The sequence below is a fragment of the Prunus mume genome, linkage group LG4 (assembly GCF_029339155.1).
Source record: "Prunus mume cultivar Tortuosa linkage group LG4, ASM2933915v1, whole genome shotgun sequence".
Lineage (NCBI taxonomy): Eukaryota > Viridiplantae > Streptophyta > Magnoliopsida > Rosales > Rosaceae > Prunus > Prunus mume.
Genome location: NC_142701.1, coordinates 15373601 through 15391219, shown reverse-complemented (window position 1 = coordinate 15391219; position 17619 = coordinate 15373601). Strand labels below are relative to the sequence as shown.

Below are 17619 nucleotides of genomic sequence, written 5' to 3'. Positions count from 1 at the left end.
CGTTGTAGGCTTGTTGTAGTAGGCTTTCCCGACAAATTTATTCATGCGTTTGCATGGACAAAAGGCATTTTCATTATGATCACGTTTGAACATCTTCAACAATTTTGGAATGCTAAAATAGGTGAGCCATACCATCAAAACTCTCTCCAACAGTCTTGTCAAACTCAATCATCAAAGCTACAACCTTCTTCGCTATCTTGACTTTCAAAACATTTAATTTTACTTTAGAAAATATAAAACCTACCAAAATATTAAAAACATGCACTTTTTCTTTTCATATAATAAATACATACATTATTTACATGTTTTTGTATTTATGTATTATTTTTTATAACATTGTATTAATTGAATTGAAGAATCCATTAAGACATTAATTTATTAAAGTTACCGCAAGATTGTACATTATTATTTGATTGGTATGTTGGTTGATGTAGACACGAGATCGTGCGTTATTATTACATGATCCATAAAAGTATTGTTTGACCTTTCTACTACTTATTTATATGAAAAACGTTGAGATTTGTTACTCTAGTGATTAAGAGTATTTACTCTTGCATATGTTGTTGAAAGTTCGAATATTTGACGTGCAACTCTCATTGTAGCTTTTTTTTTTTTTTTTTGGTCGAAAACTCTCATTGTAGCTTAACTACTCTTTTGAATGGTTCACTATTTATATGACTACACTAGCGCCTCATCTCATTCGTTGGGCTAAAAGATCCGTTAATTCTTATGACTACACTTGTAAAATGGGTTGGGTCGGGCCAGCCTAAAGTTAGTCCAAGCCCTTCCCAACCGTGGGCTTTTTCGGCTCCAAGGGTTGAACTGGCCGACCAGGCCTGCTCTATCTTCAAGAGGCTTAGCCCAGCCCTAACTAATGGCCAGGAATGTTTGAGCAAACGGACCAATGTTTTGCTTACACGTAAGGCACACTGAATGAAATAATAATATAATTTATATATTTTAGAAATGTTAAAATAAAAATGATTTTGAAGATTTTTTATTTGTAAGATATACATATCCATAAAAATTTAAAATCGTGTTTATAAAACAATGAGGCACACCCAAGTCTTTGGTCCAGCACATCAATATATACTTATATACACATAGTTCAAGTTCAAGAGACCAAAAAAAAAACATATACGTTTGCACTAGTTATCAACTTTTAGATAAGGATAGCGATTTTGGCACTTTTAACCATCTACGTTTCAAACTGAATATATATATATATATATATGAGTCAGGATCGGAGGACACATTTTAAACACAAATTTTGACACACTTTTAAGACCTTTAGATCTTACCACTTTCAACAGTAGAGATGAATGCTAATATAATTTTTTCACTATTACACCTTTTGTATTCTTCCCTGTTCAAGAATGACAATATTTAATAGCTTCATTAGTCTATTTTTTTTTTCTCTCTCTCTCTCTCTCTATATTAGGCTTCTTAGAGCATTAACAATCATACTCTCTATTTTTTAGTTAAAATTTAGCTAAAAACACTAGAAAGCTATTTTAGGAGCTTTCTATAAAATTTCAACTCCAACCATACTCTCTAATTTAAAGAGTCATAAATGTTTTTAATGTTTTTTAATTCAACTTTTGAATAAAGTGTAGACACAAAAGCAACAATAAAAAATAGTTTGCTTTAAATAAATACTTAAAATAATATTAAATAAAAAAGCATTTAATTATAGGGATTTATTAGGAGTCCTTTCTCTCTCCTCAGATTTAAGAGCTCCTAAATATCTCCCTATTTTAGGAGCTGAATAGGGAGTATGGTTAGAGGCGGGTTTTTTCAATTCCTCCATAAATTTTAGTTAAGGAAGTTGTTTAGGAAGCCCATTGTAGATACTCTGGAGCTGTGGTCCCTGAACTTTGTATATACTTGAGCTTTAGTCCCACAACTTTCCATGGTCCATTAACTTCACTTTTGTCTGTAGCAAAGGTCCTGGAGTCACTTCTGTTACTCCTAAAAAGTATATTTTTTTAAAGTTATACACACATGATGCATGAAACAATTTTTATTTGCCTAGTGTAGTTATATCATCGTGCAAGAATTTGTCAAATCTTTGTCTCTGTTTCCAATTTTTCTGAAGCTCATTACAGAGTTGCTCTACAGAAGTCTAATGCACTTTCTGTGAATCTGAATTTCATATTTGAAGAAAATTTTCATATAAATGAAATGACAACTGGGAATAACTTAAAGCCTGTTAGTTCAAAACACAACCCAACCCCCCACCTATGCTCTTTCCCATAATTTTCATGTTCTCTCAAAATTACAAAATGAATACATTCCCTTTATATCTACCAACATTTTTGGTCTGGAACTGAATCAGGCGGATACTGATGTCAACTTGTTAACCATCGCTTGTCTTACATTTGATGCATAGACAGTGGAGAAAACTGCCGCTGTTTCTTTGCAATTTGCAATGCTGGTTGTCTTTTTTCAGTATAAAAGAAAGTGAGAACACCAAAACCCTTGATTATCATTGGATATCCTCAAAATCATCTTCATCCTGTTGGGGAATTCGCAAGTTACTCGTGTGCAGTGTGCCTACTTGTCCAGTTCCATCTGTTATCATGGAGCGAACTATCTGCATGTACATTCAAGAGTGATTCAGTTTCTTCCCAAATAATAGCACATTCCAGTTCTTATCCCACCTTCAAAGATTGAGAAAAAAATTGTGGAAAGCACACAGAAGACATATTGAAACATTTCATCAGATTATAGTTGTAAGTAAAATTATGTTGACCTCTGAGGTTTTGTACATTTACACATAGTGCCCCTCAAAAAGGATAATTTTTTCCTCAATATAGTTTATTGTGAACATTTGACAACAAAATATGATGGACTAGTGATAGGACTTGCACTAGACTATCATATCGTGTTCAGACTCCACAGTATGAACAGCACCAGTCTCTACCCATTTTCAGGATAGACAAGTGCAATTATGCAGAACCAGTTACTGCTGAATTAGGAAATGACTCAATCAAATAAAATACTCTAGTAATTTCTTTCTCTGCCTTCCTTTTCAGAGCTAAGTTTCCTATTAAAATTAGCCCAATATCACTAATCTGTGTCTAATTACCCCATCCCAGGCTGTATTTCATGCATACTCAGTCTGGGTTTGTAGTAAATGGCCCAATGCCCTACCAATCTCTACCCTCTTCCACTTTCCAAGGCCGCTTTTGATATTTACATCCGACTCTAATTCTCATTCTTGATATCCATCTAAACCTCGGGATCTAGAACAACTAAACCTTTCCTCTTCAACTCTTACCTCTTAGACTTACAGTGCGTTGGGGTCGATTACGGACTCGCTGTTTAATCGCTTGCCTCCACCAGCATGTCCACATTAATCCAACCCTATCATGATTATCATCTTCGGGCTCAGGCTGAGTGGACAGAATTTTGTGCTACCATCCTTTGGTTCTTTCTACTTCCTCCAGACATAGGCCTCCTTGTTGCTGACAACAGTCTCCGACTACAATTTACCCCTCTTTGACTACTACATTTATAAACAAACCTATTTGATTCTCCATCACTCTAATTCTTACTTCGAACAAGTTAAAAACATTTTTGTTATGAAATCAGTTTCTAAGTACCAACTACATACATCACAATTATTGTTGAATGTTTGGATCCATTATAATAGGAAACTGTAAAAGACATCTGGATACATCACCTTACGTTATCCCCCATCTTTGAAGCCTCCTCCTCACTTTTACAAAAGAAGGAGAAAAACACAACAGCGATCTGTTGTTTTGGAAAAAATAAAGTTGAATTGGTTTTACAAGCATCTTCATAATGGATTATTAAATCTACACTCACGAGGTCAAGAACATGCTTTCACACCCCTACACAGTTCCACACTTTTCCTGCCCCATATTCATGGTTAGTAATTTACACTTACAACCCTTCGCAAAATTTCCTGCAGAAGAGTTTCCGCTGATAAACTTTTTTCCCTTGTTCTTTACCTGTAATCTGTCTAGCACCACCTCTATCCAACTGGTCTCCGAATGAAGCATTCTGAGCTCTTGGATTAGTCATATCTCCACCAAAGATTCTCTCTCTAGGAACTCTGCAAATGTTTTGCCATCCAAAACCTCCACTACCTGCTGGAATTATGATGTTGCTTCCCAGCACACACCCTGTATTTTTACCACATCCAGAAAATACCCCTCTTGTTCAAATATAGTCCAAACCAGAAAACTGAGTCAGTGGTGCAATGCTTTCTGAAGAACTAGTTCTGCTTAAGTTTATTCCCTGCCCCAGCCATCTCTCAACCAATAGGCAGGACAAAGGTCAACCTTCTTGAAGTAACTCTGCAGTTTGTTCCTTTTGGTAATTCTGGTAGCTGTTCCTCTTGGTTTTGATATACTTGCAATACAAAAACTTTCTACTCAATCTTCACATCCTTGTCTAGTTCTCTGAATACCCTATAAGATCCCATTTTCTCTCTAGACACCACCGACACTGTCCATCCCTATACAAATGAGTGCATACTGTGACAAGGCGTCCAATTCACCTCATATTAATCAGTGAGTCCCCAAAAGTACGTGTTTTTCAGTTTTATGCGAAGGCCTTTTTTTTTGCCACAAGAGCCTTTAAAAACTCCATAGCACTATTGGTTTTATGACACCATTCTCCACATTATCTGGAATAGAAAACATCATGGCCATAAGACTCCTCCAATCAAATCTTCTCATTACTCATATCCAGTTTACTCATCTACTGTAAGACTTCATCAGCTTAGGAGATTAAGATTTCCTAAAGGTTGTACCTAAGCACTCTTTCTACCTCATGCTTCCAACTTCTAAAATTTGACCATCCAACATTTGAATCCCAAATAATTGATTCATGATAGCAGCAAAGTTTACAATTGTAACAAAAACAAAACATGCTCCAATAACATGTTGAGGGTTTATTATGCAATTTTGTTTTACATAATAATAGATATGCATACTTATATATATATATATATATATATATATATGCAAATGAAGAGCTTTGGGTGCAGGAACCCTGCATGCAGGATGCCGCACTGTTCAAATCCAAAAGAAAACATCCCCTTCGTTTTCTTTTTAAATTTGTTCAAGTTTTTTTTATCCCCAGTTACGACAGTTTGTTACTTTGGGATTTACAGTCTAATAATCAGCTCTATCAAATGGGCCTTATTCTAAGCTAACAAATGCCCATTGAATAAATGATCTCTATAAGTTATAAACGGCCAAGTTAAGCTAACAAAGGGGCGACTTGAATATGCAAAACAATGATCTTTTTCTCCCTTTCTAAAAGCTTCTTTTCCAACACTAAAAAAACCCCCAAAAAAGAGAACATAAAAACCCACAACTTCCAAGACATTGAGCAATGTAAAGGATGATGAACCACAGTTTCATTTGATTCCTTGCACATATTGATTGAAAGTGAAGCCATATAGAATTCAAACAATGTGAGATTGTTTTAACCACTAGAAATACATAAAATTAAACAATGTATTAATGAAGGAGAAAAAGAAAACTAATTGCATCAAGTTCAATCTGAGAAATCAGAAAGATCACCTTCTCTATTTCATCAAGAAGAAGAGGGTTCTCTCTCAAGTACTGCAATGCTTTATCCCTTCCTTGTCCTAACCTTTTTTAATCACAAACAAAAGTCAGTCATTAGGGAGGAACAGTTACACAAGAGGATTCTTGAGTTATTCTAAAACAAATAAACAAGGTCCTTACATGAACAAAAGAGTAGTTAGGGGGAATAAAAGCTTGAAGTCTAATCACATTCTCTGGTTTATGAATGAGAATCTTAGCACAGAGTAGGAGTTAAATCTCCTCCTTTCATCCCACCTAGTGGCTATCTAAAATTTAAGGGATTTTATAAAACATCCTGTCATTTTTTCAGTGAATATACAGAAACCAAGGAAGGCTACACCTTCTGCCTATTCTTGTGCACAAGAAAATAATAAAAAGCTTTACTGGTAGGTTAAATAATGTTAAAAAGGATTGAATTCTGGATATTATCTCTACGATGACAGGGAACTCAGTGAGCTCAAAAGACTTTCAAATGTAGTGAAATCTGTTTTTGACTTGGGCAATTTGTTTTCAGAACATCAGGGTATATGGAACCGCATGTGTTAAGAAATTAAAAGGAGGTATGCAGTAGCCATCATGGGTTTCATTACTTTTATTTTGTCTGATAGGAGAATGAATCATGCATGTGCTTTCCCTGGTACTTTCTGGGAATTAAGACACTGCTCCAAACTTAACAAGTCTTCAAATATGGTTCTGAAGGGGAAGAGATGGGCGTTTGTGTGCCTGTATAGAAGAAAAAAAATTTGAGGTATAATAAACCTTTGCTCCTTCCGCTGTGCATCAGTCTGATTGTTGAAAAAGGGGCTGATAGAATCATCTAGTGCTCTGTGGAGCTGGGACTTTTACCAAGAGACAGTAGCATTCCGGAAAATTTTCCAGTGATTGATAACAGTAGTGTCTTTGTGATCTCACAAATAGTTGAGTAGGTCAGGGCAGTTGAGGATGGTGGTCAGTTTGGGTTAAATAAAGAGAACTGAGCTATGCTAGAAAGTATTACAAGTGAATCGAATTTATCAATGATTCCATTTTGATGCTGATAAGGGGCACAAAGAGTCAGGGCAGGGTTGCTAGAGCTTAAATGGAAATTATAAGCTATATGGTTGGAGATCTAGGGTCTAGAAGTAAAAGGAGGCTCAACAAAGAGTTGTAGACTTTGGGGCAGGCACCTTGTTTTCATACAAGAAACAGAAAAAATAAATTAAATATAGAAGACTGATAGGAAGTGTGGCGGCGGAGGTTCAAAGCATGGGTCCTTTTCCATCATGTGGCAGGTCGAGAGGGGTTATGGTAACATGGGATGTGACATCAGTATTTGCGTTAGATATTATTTTGGGCCACTACTTAGTTTGTTGGTAGTACGTATTAAGTTTTAAGTGAGTGAGAGTGGTGGTTTATGGGGTTGTATGATCTGTCTGTGTCCAATTTTGTGAGAGGAATAATTTCTGGGAAGAGTGACTAGAAGCATGAAAAGGTTTTGAAGGATTTTTTAAAGAAAACAAAAGATACTAGATTACACAACACTCAGTTCATTAGGTCTAATTTTAAGGATAGATTGGTGAGATCAAGATTGAATGGATTTCTTGTCTAACCACATTGGGAGCGGAGCCACCCAAAAGCTAGACAGGCAGCCTACAGTTGTGTCAAACCATTTCCCAATTGCATTGCATATGAGTCCCATTTAGGTACGATCCAGTACCATTTAGATTTGAGAACATGTGGTTGCACCATAGATCTTTTAGCAATACTTCTACGTTGTGGTGGGTGGGAGTTCAGTTCAGGGTTGGGAAGGTTTAAATGTTTAAAACTGTCAGGCATGTGAATTCAAAAGGTGCCAGGCGTTATTGATTTCAGACCTGACAAAGTGGTCTCCTTAACGAGCAATCTCCGCACATTCCCTTATAACTGACAATTCTACTTGGTATAACCACAATTAGTGTGAACAAAGGTGAGAGTGCATCTCCTTGTATCAAACCATTTAATGCGCCAAACTTACCCCTTTGCATCCCATTAATCAATTCAAAAAAATTCTCCAAATTTCAAACAACCCCTAATCCATTTCCTTCATGTGCCCCCTGAAACCTTTCCATGCCGACGGGAACTCAAGAAAATGCCACTGCACATGGCAGTATGCCCTTGAATAGGTTGGACATAATTAGATTTTTAGGATTTCAATTGAGAAAGAAGGGGGTTTTCTTGGGTCGCAAAGAATTGAGAAAAATAAGCAAACTGGGCTGGTCTGATTCTGTGAACAATGTGGATAACAGTGCACATGAATAGAATTTTGAATGAGACTCCTACTTGACTGAGTAATTATCTTAAACAGTTATGGATAACCCAATATCATAACAAGACTCAACAACTAAAAATAGAACTAAAAGCAATATCCTAAACTCTAAACCCTAAACCCAGTATCCTACTGCATAGTCTTTAAGAGCCCTGCTTCGTAGCAGATAACAAAGAATATAACTAAAAGCCGAGAATATAAGTTCAAGTTAAAACCTGTGGTCCCCATAGCTATACCAAGAGCCCTTCTTCACTACTACATCCATCGTTTCAGCACAATCCAAAATGCAACCCTGAAAGAAAGAAAGTCAAAACAGAGCGTGGTTTCCACCTTATGAGTGGGAAAAAATAAATTTGTTGCGATACTGACCAATTTACCAACTCCCTCTCCAAAAACAATTTCAAATTCAGCTTGTTTGTATGGCCTTGATACCTACATCAACTACGTATGATAAGCATCTTTCAAAACATAAGCTATATTAACTAGAAACATAACAAAGTCGATGAAACAAATTAAATAAAGGATAAATAAACTGCAATCATTAATTTTTAATAAAGGTTTGGCAAAATATGGGAATCAGGAGATTGTAGTCAACAAAAGTCTCTCCTCCAAAAGCATAATCAAATATCAAAACAAAATCATTTAGCCCACAAAAAGGATGGAAGCAGTTTCATAATATCAGAAAAATCAAAAGGGGAATTTAACAATTTGATGGTTTTCATGGTCACAGGCTGCACTTCTAGCACAGTGTAGATTTGGGACAAAAAACTTTGAGAAATTAGACATAAACCTTTAAGAAATGGCAAGACAACTTGTCATACTTTATACCAGCTATGAAATTTATACTGAAAGTGCAATTACTGCATAAGTAAAAATAAAGGCAAAAGTAATAAAAATGTTCTTTCTATACATGGTGTACAACCCTCAGATGCAGAAACCATTTTGATGCATTCAAAATTACCTTACTCTTTTGCACTCTTACACGAACCCGTACCCCAATTTCTTCATCTCCCTTTACCTAATCAGTACAGAAGTATGTTGTATGAGCAAACAATATAGATCAAACTCTATTCAGTGACCTACACAGATAAATATACTCATCCATCAAATAGCTGACATGCAATAAGAAACAATGGCTATTGTTCTTACAGACTTTATCTTCCCTGTAGAACGTATTTCAAGCCGAACTGAGGCAAAGAATTTTAATGCAATTCCTCCAGATGTCACTTCTGGATTACCATAGTATACACCAATCTTGCAAAATGAATGAATGATGCCATTAGTTTTTAGATGTGAAACAATTGTGATTAGGGGAAAATAACTAATAAAGATGCCTGAAGTAACAATCGAAATCATATAAATCTGAAAAATTAATTACTCAAATTCAGCTGCTTGGACCTAGGCAGTCAATTATTGCAACGGACCCAAGTATGGGTCATCATAAATATCTGAAAGCTTAAAGGCTCAAAATCAGCTGCTTAGACATAGGCACTCAATCTCAACTGTTTCACTGAATCCAAGTACATACCATCCATATATATATATATATATATATATATTTTTATTTGAGTGATACCCTTTAGGGTACCCTACGAATTTTTTTTCAACAATCCAAAGCACTTATTTTTTAGGTCTTCATTCATAGATCATTCTTGAAAAAATTAGACAAATCGGAAACCATTTAGATATCTAATTGTGTCCTACAAATCAATGAACATGGTGCTTCAAGAAAGTACTAAAACTTCAATAATTTAATTGAGTGGTTCTCTCTCTCTCTCTCTCTCTCTCTCTCTCTCTCTCTATATATATATATATATATATATAATATGTATGAACAAAATTAAAATTACCTTATATCTTATTTGATTTAAAAATATTAGAGTACATCCAGCTTTAGACGCATTTCCTGACATTTTGCGCAAAGCTTGGCTCATAAGGCGTGCTTGCAAACCCATTTGCTGCATACCAATCTCACCCTATACGTAGCAAGATCAGATATGAGCAATTGCATATCTGAAGTTTAAAATTACCAAGGAAATAAATAAAATAAAAATAAAAGGTTACTTCAATCTCTGCTCGTGGAGTGAGAGCCGAGACAGAATCAACACAGATAAGATCGATGGCACCAGATCTGCACATACGATCTGCAACTGAGATGACAGAAAACCAATCAATACATCATGCATACACTAAATTTATTACTTAAGCATCACGCTACTGCCATTCCGAATACTTCCAGAATGATTGCATCAGTCCCACAAACACACATTTGTCAGAAAAAGTTCCCACGATGATACAAACAAGAAAGATGTATTACTCTCAAGTGCCATTTCACCGTGATCAGGCTGGCAGACAATCAGATTTTCTACATCTACCCCCAGTGCTTTTGAATATGCTGGATCAAAAGCATGTTCTGCATCAACAAGCATAGCATTTCCTCCAAGCTTCTGCATATTACCATTGAAATGCCATTGTTCAGTAACCGGAAGCTAAAGATTTCAGATGACAGTTGAAACAACTATACCTGCACCTCTGCAATTGCATGGAGTGCTAGAGTGGTCTTTCCACTACTTTCTGGTCCAAATATCTGAAAATAAATACAAAGATAGATCATTGTTTTGTACAGGGAACTACCTACATCCTTTTCTATTATTTTTCATCTTTATTTTTTTGGATCCTTCCACAGGATTCCAACTTTCCAGATCTCCTTGCTCTGCATACATATGGTATTTGATGCCATTTTCTTGGATCAAGTAACTCTGTAGCAGGATACCGGTTGCGAGGAACATTACCGGATATATATATTACCACTAAAAAATTAATTTTTTCCAATTAAACAATGCATCTTTGATCATGAGAAGTGTTAAGGAAAACAATCAAATCAAATCAAATGAGAAACAGAAATTGGCCCTTGGGCCTTACAAAACCTCTCCGCATTCAGAGCAGGGTGAAGGGAAAGTGAGTTCTTGGGTCCAAATTCCAATCCCCAACAGATGCATGTGTAACTTAACAAGCAAAAAGAAAATAAGAAAGATAGAAACAACGATGAAGCATGAAAACATACAATAGAAACATACCTCTACAATTCTCCCTTTTGGAAGGCCACCACCTAAGGCAAGGTCTAATGTCAAGCAGCCACTGGGAAAAGTTTCACTGCAATAAATAAAGTCTCAAATAATCTACTTTCCATCCTAAATCATACAAGCATGTGGTCTTATGCTCCATCATGCTGCTTAAAATTGAAAAAAAGGCCAAAGGGGGTAAACATAAACAATAATATGACAAGGAGAGAAGGACATACACCAAAGCTCCACCAGCACTGCCTAATCTTGTAACACTACCCTTTCCAAATGAACTATTTATATCATTCATTGCTGCTTCCAGTGCTTTTTGCTGAAAGAAAAAACCATGATATCAGAATTTATCAACTTTTAGCTCACATTTTCTAGTGCTTGTCATAAACCAACAGTGCAAGTTATAGTTTTTTTGTGCTTGTGGGTATCATTCATGCCTCTTCAACAGCATTTTTCTGCTTCTGGGAAACAAAAAGAACATTGAGGTGAAAAGGCGCAAAGGGGTTTTGAAAACGTACTCGGTCAATGAAGAGGGGGTCGGAGTCAGCAGAAAGAGCACCATTGACTTTGGCTTGGAGCTCACAACGAACTCTTTTGATGGGCTTCACCGCCATTGAGTGTACGTTGAAGCGCAGTGGGAGAGAAGACTGGAATAACAGAGGAGAAGGTAAGCACTGCGAGTGAGAGTGTGAGTTTGAGTGGGTCGAAAAGTATCTCATGCTTCCGCTGTTGCTTCTGAACACTAAACCCATTACTAAAACACTACAAAAAATGAAATTATAGATGCAGCAGCGCCCGAACGAACGAAGTGGGAGAGAGAAATATGAAGAGATGGGGAAAAGGCTAGCAATGTGACCGTGAGATACCCAGAACCTATTTCCTTTTCTTTCTCTTTAGGCGAAAATTAGTCAAAAGCCCCACAAAACTTTAAATCTTAGTAAAAACCCCTGACAAAAAGTCCTATTTATTTCTTGGCCCCAAATAGGGTGGGAAATAAATTCCTTGTTTGAAATGGTGGCTTAAAGTTAAAAATAATCAAATAATAACTTTGCTATATCTTCAAAATAAAAACGTGTGACCAACGCCAATGGGGTTTACCTCTATTGCCATAATTTTGATTATACAGCATGTTTGATCTTTGCAAAATCAAAGTTTCCTTCACGTTGATCGTATATCCTTCAACAACAAGAACATAAGTGGTAAGTATTAGTAATAAGAGGAACGCCTAAGTTATCTCTAAAGATGAATCCAAAGCAAACGAGAGAGATGAAGCTTTGAGAGAGCCATCAAATAAAGCTTTGAGAGGCTTCCATCTTATAAGATTAGTTTGATCACTAGGATGGGAAGTATGATTAGTAACATTCAACAAAGCTGAGGTAAAGCCAATAGATAAGGAATGTCAATAAACATTCTCATATATGTTATAGTTAAATATTCAAAAATTACTTATCTCATACTCTTGTGTCACATACCATTACTCAAATTAAAGTTTTGAACAATTTCATTTTATTTAACAATTAACGTCCATGTGATTCGGATTTTGTACTTCAAACAAAATTTAGACTTCATGTAGATGGAGGGGTCCAAATCTATAGATACAAATGACACTATAAAATGATAGTATAATCTAAAAAATTTCGTATAGACTATTACAATTCATATAAACGAACATTTGAATAAGAAAAAAGAAGATGAAAACAAATCGATTTTATATGTACTCCATCGAGTTATTTGAAATACATTCATTTAGCATTGTTATCAAATTTAAAATTTTCCAATTAAATTGGATTGAAACCAAACGCTTCTATTATTTTTATATAAATATTTTTCTATTTTAAAACAAAAAGATTGTTGGGGTATGCGAAAAGCTGGTAGGTGGATCGGACAGGAGCATATACTAAAAAGAAAAAAAAAACATTCAAGAAAAAGAAAAGGAAAAAGAGAAAACAGAGTTCCCGTTTAATATTCAATTACATTGATTTCCTCCCACCAAAAAAAAAAAAAAAACATTGATTTCCTGAGTTTTATAAATAAATAAAAGAGCATATCGGTGGTGGGAGAGTGCCGTGTTCTTTGTTAAGTGTGTGCCTCTCACAGTCAAAGAGACTCAAAACCACTCAGCGACTCTCTGCCTTTAAAAAGAGTCGCAGATCCCATTCCATTCCTATCTACCTTCCTATCTACCTATCCAACCTATCGTCCCAAGGAGAAAACAATGGCATTCCAGAAGATCAAGGTGGCCAACCCCATCGTGGAGATGGACGGTGAGATTTTCATCTATTTGCTCCGATCTGATTGTTTCCATGGCCTATCTGCACTAATTGATCATTTTGCCGATCCATTTCCATGCCTATCTGCCCATCTAACTGTACTGATTGCTTCTGATTCGTTAGTCTTCTATGAGCAACCCCATAGTTCTATTCGATGACTGCTAAGCTTCATTTTTGCCGCCTCCAAAATGTTTGTTTGTTTTTGTCCTCTGAAAAGGTGGTGGCTTTTATGTTTCATCTTCCTTTTTACCATGATTTATTCAGTAAAAAGTTTATTAAAAGAAAACCTGTAATGATCTTTTACAGTACCTGAATCTTTTCCCCCAAAAAGATAATTCTAAAACTACTAATTCGGGTATCTGAGATCATGATGACGACCCTTTAACTTGTTATTGAAGATCCGTACAAAATAATTAGATCTATATAGATAAGATTTGTTTGATGAAGTTTTGATCTTCTGGATTTTATAAATAAAACGATATTGTAATTGGAATTTCCGGAGACTGGTGAATCTCTTTCTTTCTCTATGCAGACCCTTTGTTTGAGCGTCTAAAACTGTTGTTGAACTTGAATGAATGAAATGAAATGTGTTTTCCCAATGTCCTAAAATATGTCAATGTTGGTTATGCATTCATTCAAAATTTTATGAAGATAATATGTTACAAATCACGTACCATGTGTACATGGGTTGAAGATATTTCACCTTCCCCTTTCTCATACAATATGTCTTTTGGTACAGGAGATGAAATGACTCGAGTTTTCTGGAAATCCATAAAGGATAAGGTGACTATATCATACTCTTAAGGGCTCCATCAATACTAGTTTTTCTCAATATATACTTTTTCTGATCAAGATGGTGGTTGCTTATGTGCTCATTACTTGTATCTGCAGCTTATTTTACCCTTTCTGGAATTGGACATCAAGTACTTTGACCTTGGTCTTCCTCATCGTGATGCCACTGATGATAAAGTTACTGTTGAAAGTGCGGAGGCTACTCTTAAGTACGTTTTATGTCATCTCTCTTAAAGTTCTACAAATGAATATTTATCTCTGAAGTCAACATTTCTATCTCTAATGTGGTTTGGGTTAGTGATTAGTGAGTTAGGATGGTGACTGGGCAGTACAGAAAGTTGTTTTATGGCACCCTTTTGGCCTTGTGGAATCTCCTTCCTGCACCTTATAAAGACGAGGTGGAGGGTGAGAGAATTCAGTTCCCGAGTGCATTCAATTCGCATCATATGTTTGTATACCAGGGGTAAAAAATAAGAAAAAAGAGAGCCTAAAGTATGTTTTTTATTTTCACGTATTATTATGGTATGAATTTTGCATCTCTAACACTTGGTATTTTAGGTACAATGTAGCAATCAAATGTGCAACTATCACTCCAGGTATACAATACTGAATAATTTAGCACTTTTGTTGCCATATTAATATTTTCAGTCAGCACTGAGAAATGGATGAATTCCATATTATTGTGGTTGTAATTAACAGATGAAGGTCGTGTGAAGGAGTTTAATTTGAAGAGTATGTGGAGGAGTCCCAATGGCACTATTAGGAATATTTTGAATGGTTAGTGAACTGGCAACTATACCTTTTCATCTTTTGAACAATTTTCTGGCTAAATTACAATGGCCGCTGGCTTTTTCTACAGGTACTGTTTTCAGAGAACCAATTCTTTGCAAAAACATCCCTCGCCTTATCCCAGGTATGATAATTTCATATTGTGGCTCTATATTTTTGTTGGAGTAGAACCATGTTGATTGTTGCTGTTTCCAGGCTGGACAAAGCCAATATGCATTGGAAGACATGCTTTTGGTGACCAGTATCGAGCAACTGATGCTGTCATTAAAGGACCTGGGAAACTGAAATTGGTGTTTGGTATATATCTTTGCTTGAGACTAGGATATTTGTACACATCAAATTTAATCTAGTTAGGATTATCTATTCAAAGTACGTCTTGATAAATAAATAAAAAGTTTTTACATTCCTTTAGTTTCTTGTCTTATTACTTGATAAATGCTTGCAGTGCCAGAAGGCAAGGATGAGAAAACAGAACTAGAGGTGTACAACTTCACAGGTGAGGGGGGAGTAGCGTTGGCCATGTACAACACCGATGAGGTTTGATTTGCTTATCCTTTCGTGTTTCCATTGAAAGAATCTCTTGATATCTGTGAGTCACTCTGTTTGTTCCTTTTGTTGTATGTGTTTCTTTGGCATGCAGTCCATCCGTGCTTTTGCAGAGGCTTCCATGACCACTGCTTTTGAGAAAAAGTGGCCTCTTTATCTTAGCACAAAGAACACTATTCTTAAGAAGTATGATGGAAGGTATGCAGATTCTAAATTACCCTGTTTTTAAGTATTTAACATTTTGACTTATCATTCTCTGACCTATCTATATTTTCGTTTGTTAATGAGATAAGATTCAAGGACATATTTCAAGAAGTTTATGAAGCCAAGTGGAAGTCACAGTATGAGGCTGCTGGCATATGGTAAGGACTGAAGAGCCTGATGACTTTATTTAATTTTTATTTAACATTATGGATCTTCAGGTTAAATTGTGTTATTGACTATATTTTATTTGATTGGAAGGTACGAGCACCGTCTCATTGATGATATGGTGGCTTATGCACTTAAAAGTGATGGTGGGTATGTTTGGGCATGCAAGAATTATGATGGAGATGTGCAGAGTGATTTCTTAGCTCAAGGTTTGTTTAGCAGACTGTCAGCTAACTTTTGTTTCGTCTATCATCAAAGATTTCACATACAGAGGAATGCAATTTTTAACTTATGGTTCCATTATAGGGTTTGGCTCTCTTGGATTGATGACATCAGTACTGGTATGTTATAACTGTTTCGTGTGTATACTCTCTCCCTCATCCCCTCTCCCATCCTCTGTCAAGACATTCTTTTTGTCATGTGAATCCTTGTACTTCACTAACTAGGGTATTTCATGGTTACAGGTGTGCCCAGATGGAAAGACTATAGAAGCAGAAGCTGCCCACGGTACAGTTACTCGGCATTACAGGGTTCACCAGAAAGGAGGTGAAACCAGTACAAACAGCATAGCTTCTATCTTTGCTTGGACAAGAGGGCTTGCACACAGGTATGTTATGAAGTTTACTTTCCAAGTTTGTGCTCCTTGTGGATATAAGGTTAATTGTTAAAATTATTATGTGTCTTCTTGACAGGGCAAAGTTGGATGACAATGTGAAGCTTTTGGATTTCACTCAGAAACTGGAAGAAGCTTGCATTGGAACTGTGGAATCTGGGAAAATGACCAAGGATCTTGCACTCATTATTCATGGACCCAAGTAAGTATCTAAAAAATTATTATATCTTCATAATGTACGTCTCTGCTGGCGTGTGGGTTATGTTTTATTTTTATTTTTTGGTGTCTCTGTATGAGCAGTGATTTCATTTATAACATGCTTATGTATGCTGCAGGCTTGCTAGGAACCACTACTTGAATACGGAAGAGTTCATTGATGCTGTGGCAGAGGAACTCAGAGCACGGCTTTCTTGAAAGAATAGTTGTACGTGAGGGGTTTGCAGACTTGACACTATGCATTGGATGTTACTTCCTTGCTGTTTTATGCTTTATTTTTTCTGCTGTTTAGAAAAATTATCTTATGCTTATGTAAAATACCGTTAGCTAAAACCTGTCATGGGTGATAACTTTTAATACGATCTGAATTTGATGTGAAATCTGAATTGCCATTTGGATATTGTTAGCTGCTCTTATTTCTTTGTGATTTTCATGTCTTCTGTAGAAACTGTCTTACCCTCTCCCTCTCTTCTTCATTTTTAGAAATATCATTCACATTTGATACATGCATTTATGCATTTTTTTAAAGTTAATGAGTGCTGGGTTTTGTTTCAGGGATAGACAACTGTGGACTTGTCCTTTTGCACTCTCGAAAGAAATAATGGAAGGTGGAATCTTTCCCCTCTGGTGGTTATACTCATCTGTTTTTTTGAGTGTATTAGTTTATTGTGCACAATTTGACTCTTACTGATTTGAATGCTCTTTTCATGGCTAAGCCAATTTTCTTGATTTCCAGCAAGAAATCAAGTTTTAGAAGCTCTGTTCTCGTAAATGACATTTGAAAATCACACCGCAGTGGTTTGTAGCCCATGTGTGTAATTGTTCTGATCTTTTCTTGGCTATTTCAAGAACAGAACTTATAGTCTGAAGTTCATTGGAAATTTAGAACCATGCAATACAGTTCTGATATTTTCTTTGGTCAGATTTTAGTCCCATTTCAGCAGAGATAGGAAGGCTATGAGATTCCATCTGAAATCTTTGGTTTCCTGCTGCAAAAATTGCCTACTGCGGGCATTGTTAAAACACAAATTTTGAATAACGAAATTTTAGACTTGGAATTACCAAAACCAACATA

General features: G+C 35.9%; 2 protein-coding genes across 4 annotated transcripts; one reads left to right on the top strand and one right to left on the bottom strand.

Moving 5' to 3' along the window:
* Window positions 1-2134: 2134 nt before the first annotated feature.
* RECA1 (recA DNA recombination family protein) lies at window positions 2135-11827 on the bottom strand. 2 transcript variants are annotated; one of them, XM_089051191.1, is made up of 13 exons: window positions 11468-11827; window positions 11177-11268; window positions 10953-11028; window positions 10406-10462; window positions 10193-10322; window positions 9940-10025; window positions 9726-9851; window positions 9025-9129; window positions 8837-8893; window positions 8245-8307; window positions 8091-8167; window positions 5565-5637; window positions 2135-2596 (listed from the first exon to the last, which is right to left on the bottom strand). In XM_089051191.1, exons 1-13 carry the CDS (start codon window positions 11699-11701, stop codon window positions 2489-2491), a joined length of 1284 nt encoding a protein of 427 aa, XP_088907317.1. In that variant the 5' UTR covers window positions 11702-11827; the 3' UTR covers window positions 2135-2488. The 2 variants fall into 2 exon arrangements, with proteins under 2 accessions (XP_088907317.1, XP_008227911.2); XM_008229689.3 differs by having other exon boundaries at window positions 10400-10462; window positions 11468-11825.
* Window positions 11828-12797: 970 nt separating this feature from the next.
* On the top strand, window positions 12798-17466 carry CICDH (cytosolic NADP+-dependent isocitrate dehydrogenase). 2 transcript variants are annotated; one of them, XM_008229690.2, is made up of 16 exons: window positions 12798-13213; window positions 13959-14002; window positions 14111-14220; window positions 14570-14607; window positions 14711-14788; window positions 14871-14924; window positions 14996-15097; window positions 15246-15337; window positions 15441-15544; window positions 15640-15708; window positions 15809-15924; window positions 16022-16056; window positions 16180-16322; window positions 16408-16530; window positions 16664-16752; window positions 17100-17466. In XM_008229690.2, exons 1-15 carry the CDS (start codon window positions 13165-13167, stop codon window positions 16740-16742), a joined length of 1236 nt encoding a protein of 411 aa, XP_008227912.1. In that variant the 5' UTR covers window positions 12798-13164; the 3' UTR covers window positions 16743-16752; window positions 17100-17466. The 2 variants fall into 2 exon arrangements, with proteins under 2 accessions (XP_008227912.1, XP_088907318.1); XM_089051192.1 differs by lacking the exon at window positions 12798-13213 and adding an exon at window positions 13573-13725.
* Window positions 17467-17619: the final 153 nt, after the last annotated feature.

Excerpts from the sequence above, each read along its gene's own strand:
- RECA1 (XM_008229689.3), bottom strand. The coding sequence starts at position 11,701 with ATGGGTTTAGTGTTCAGAAGCAACAGCGGAAGCATGAGATACTTTTCG. Across the intron at positions 10,463-10,952 it reads CAAAAGGGAGAATTGTAGAG|ATATTTGGACCAGAAAGTAG; the intron begins GTATGTTTCTAT and ends ATTTATTTTCAG. Across the intron at positions 8,168-8,244 it reads GAGAGGGAGTTGGTAAATTG|GGTTGCATTTTGGATTGTGC; the intron begins GTCAGTATCGCA and ends TCTTTCTTTCAG.
- CICDH (XM_008229690.2), top strand. The coding sequence starts at position 13,165 with ATGGCATTCCAGAAGATCAAGGTGGCCAACCCCATCGTGGAGATGGAC. Across the intron at positions 14,925-14,995 it reads CATCCCTCGCCTTATCCCAG|GCTGGACAAAGCCAATATGC; the intron begins GTATGATAATTT and ends TGCTGTTTCCAG. Across the intron at positions 16,323-16,407 it reads ACAAGAGGGCTTGCACACAG|GGCAAAGTTGGATGACAATG; the intron begins GTATGTTATGAA and ends TCTTCTTGACAG.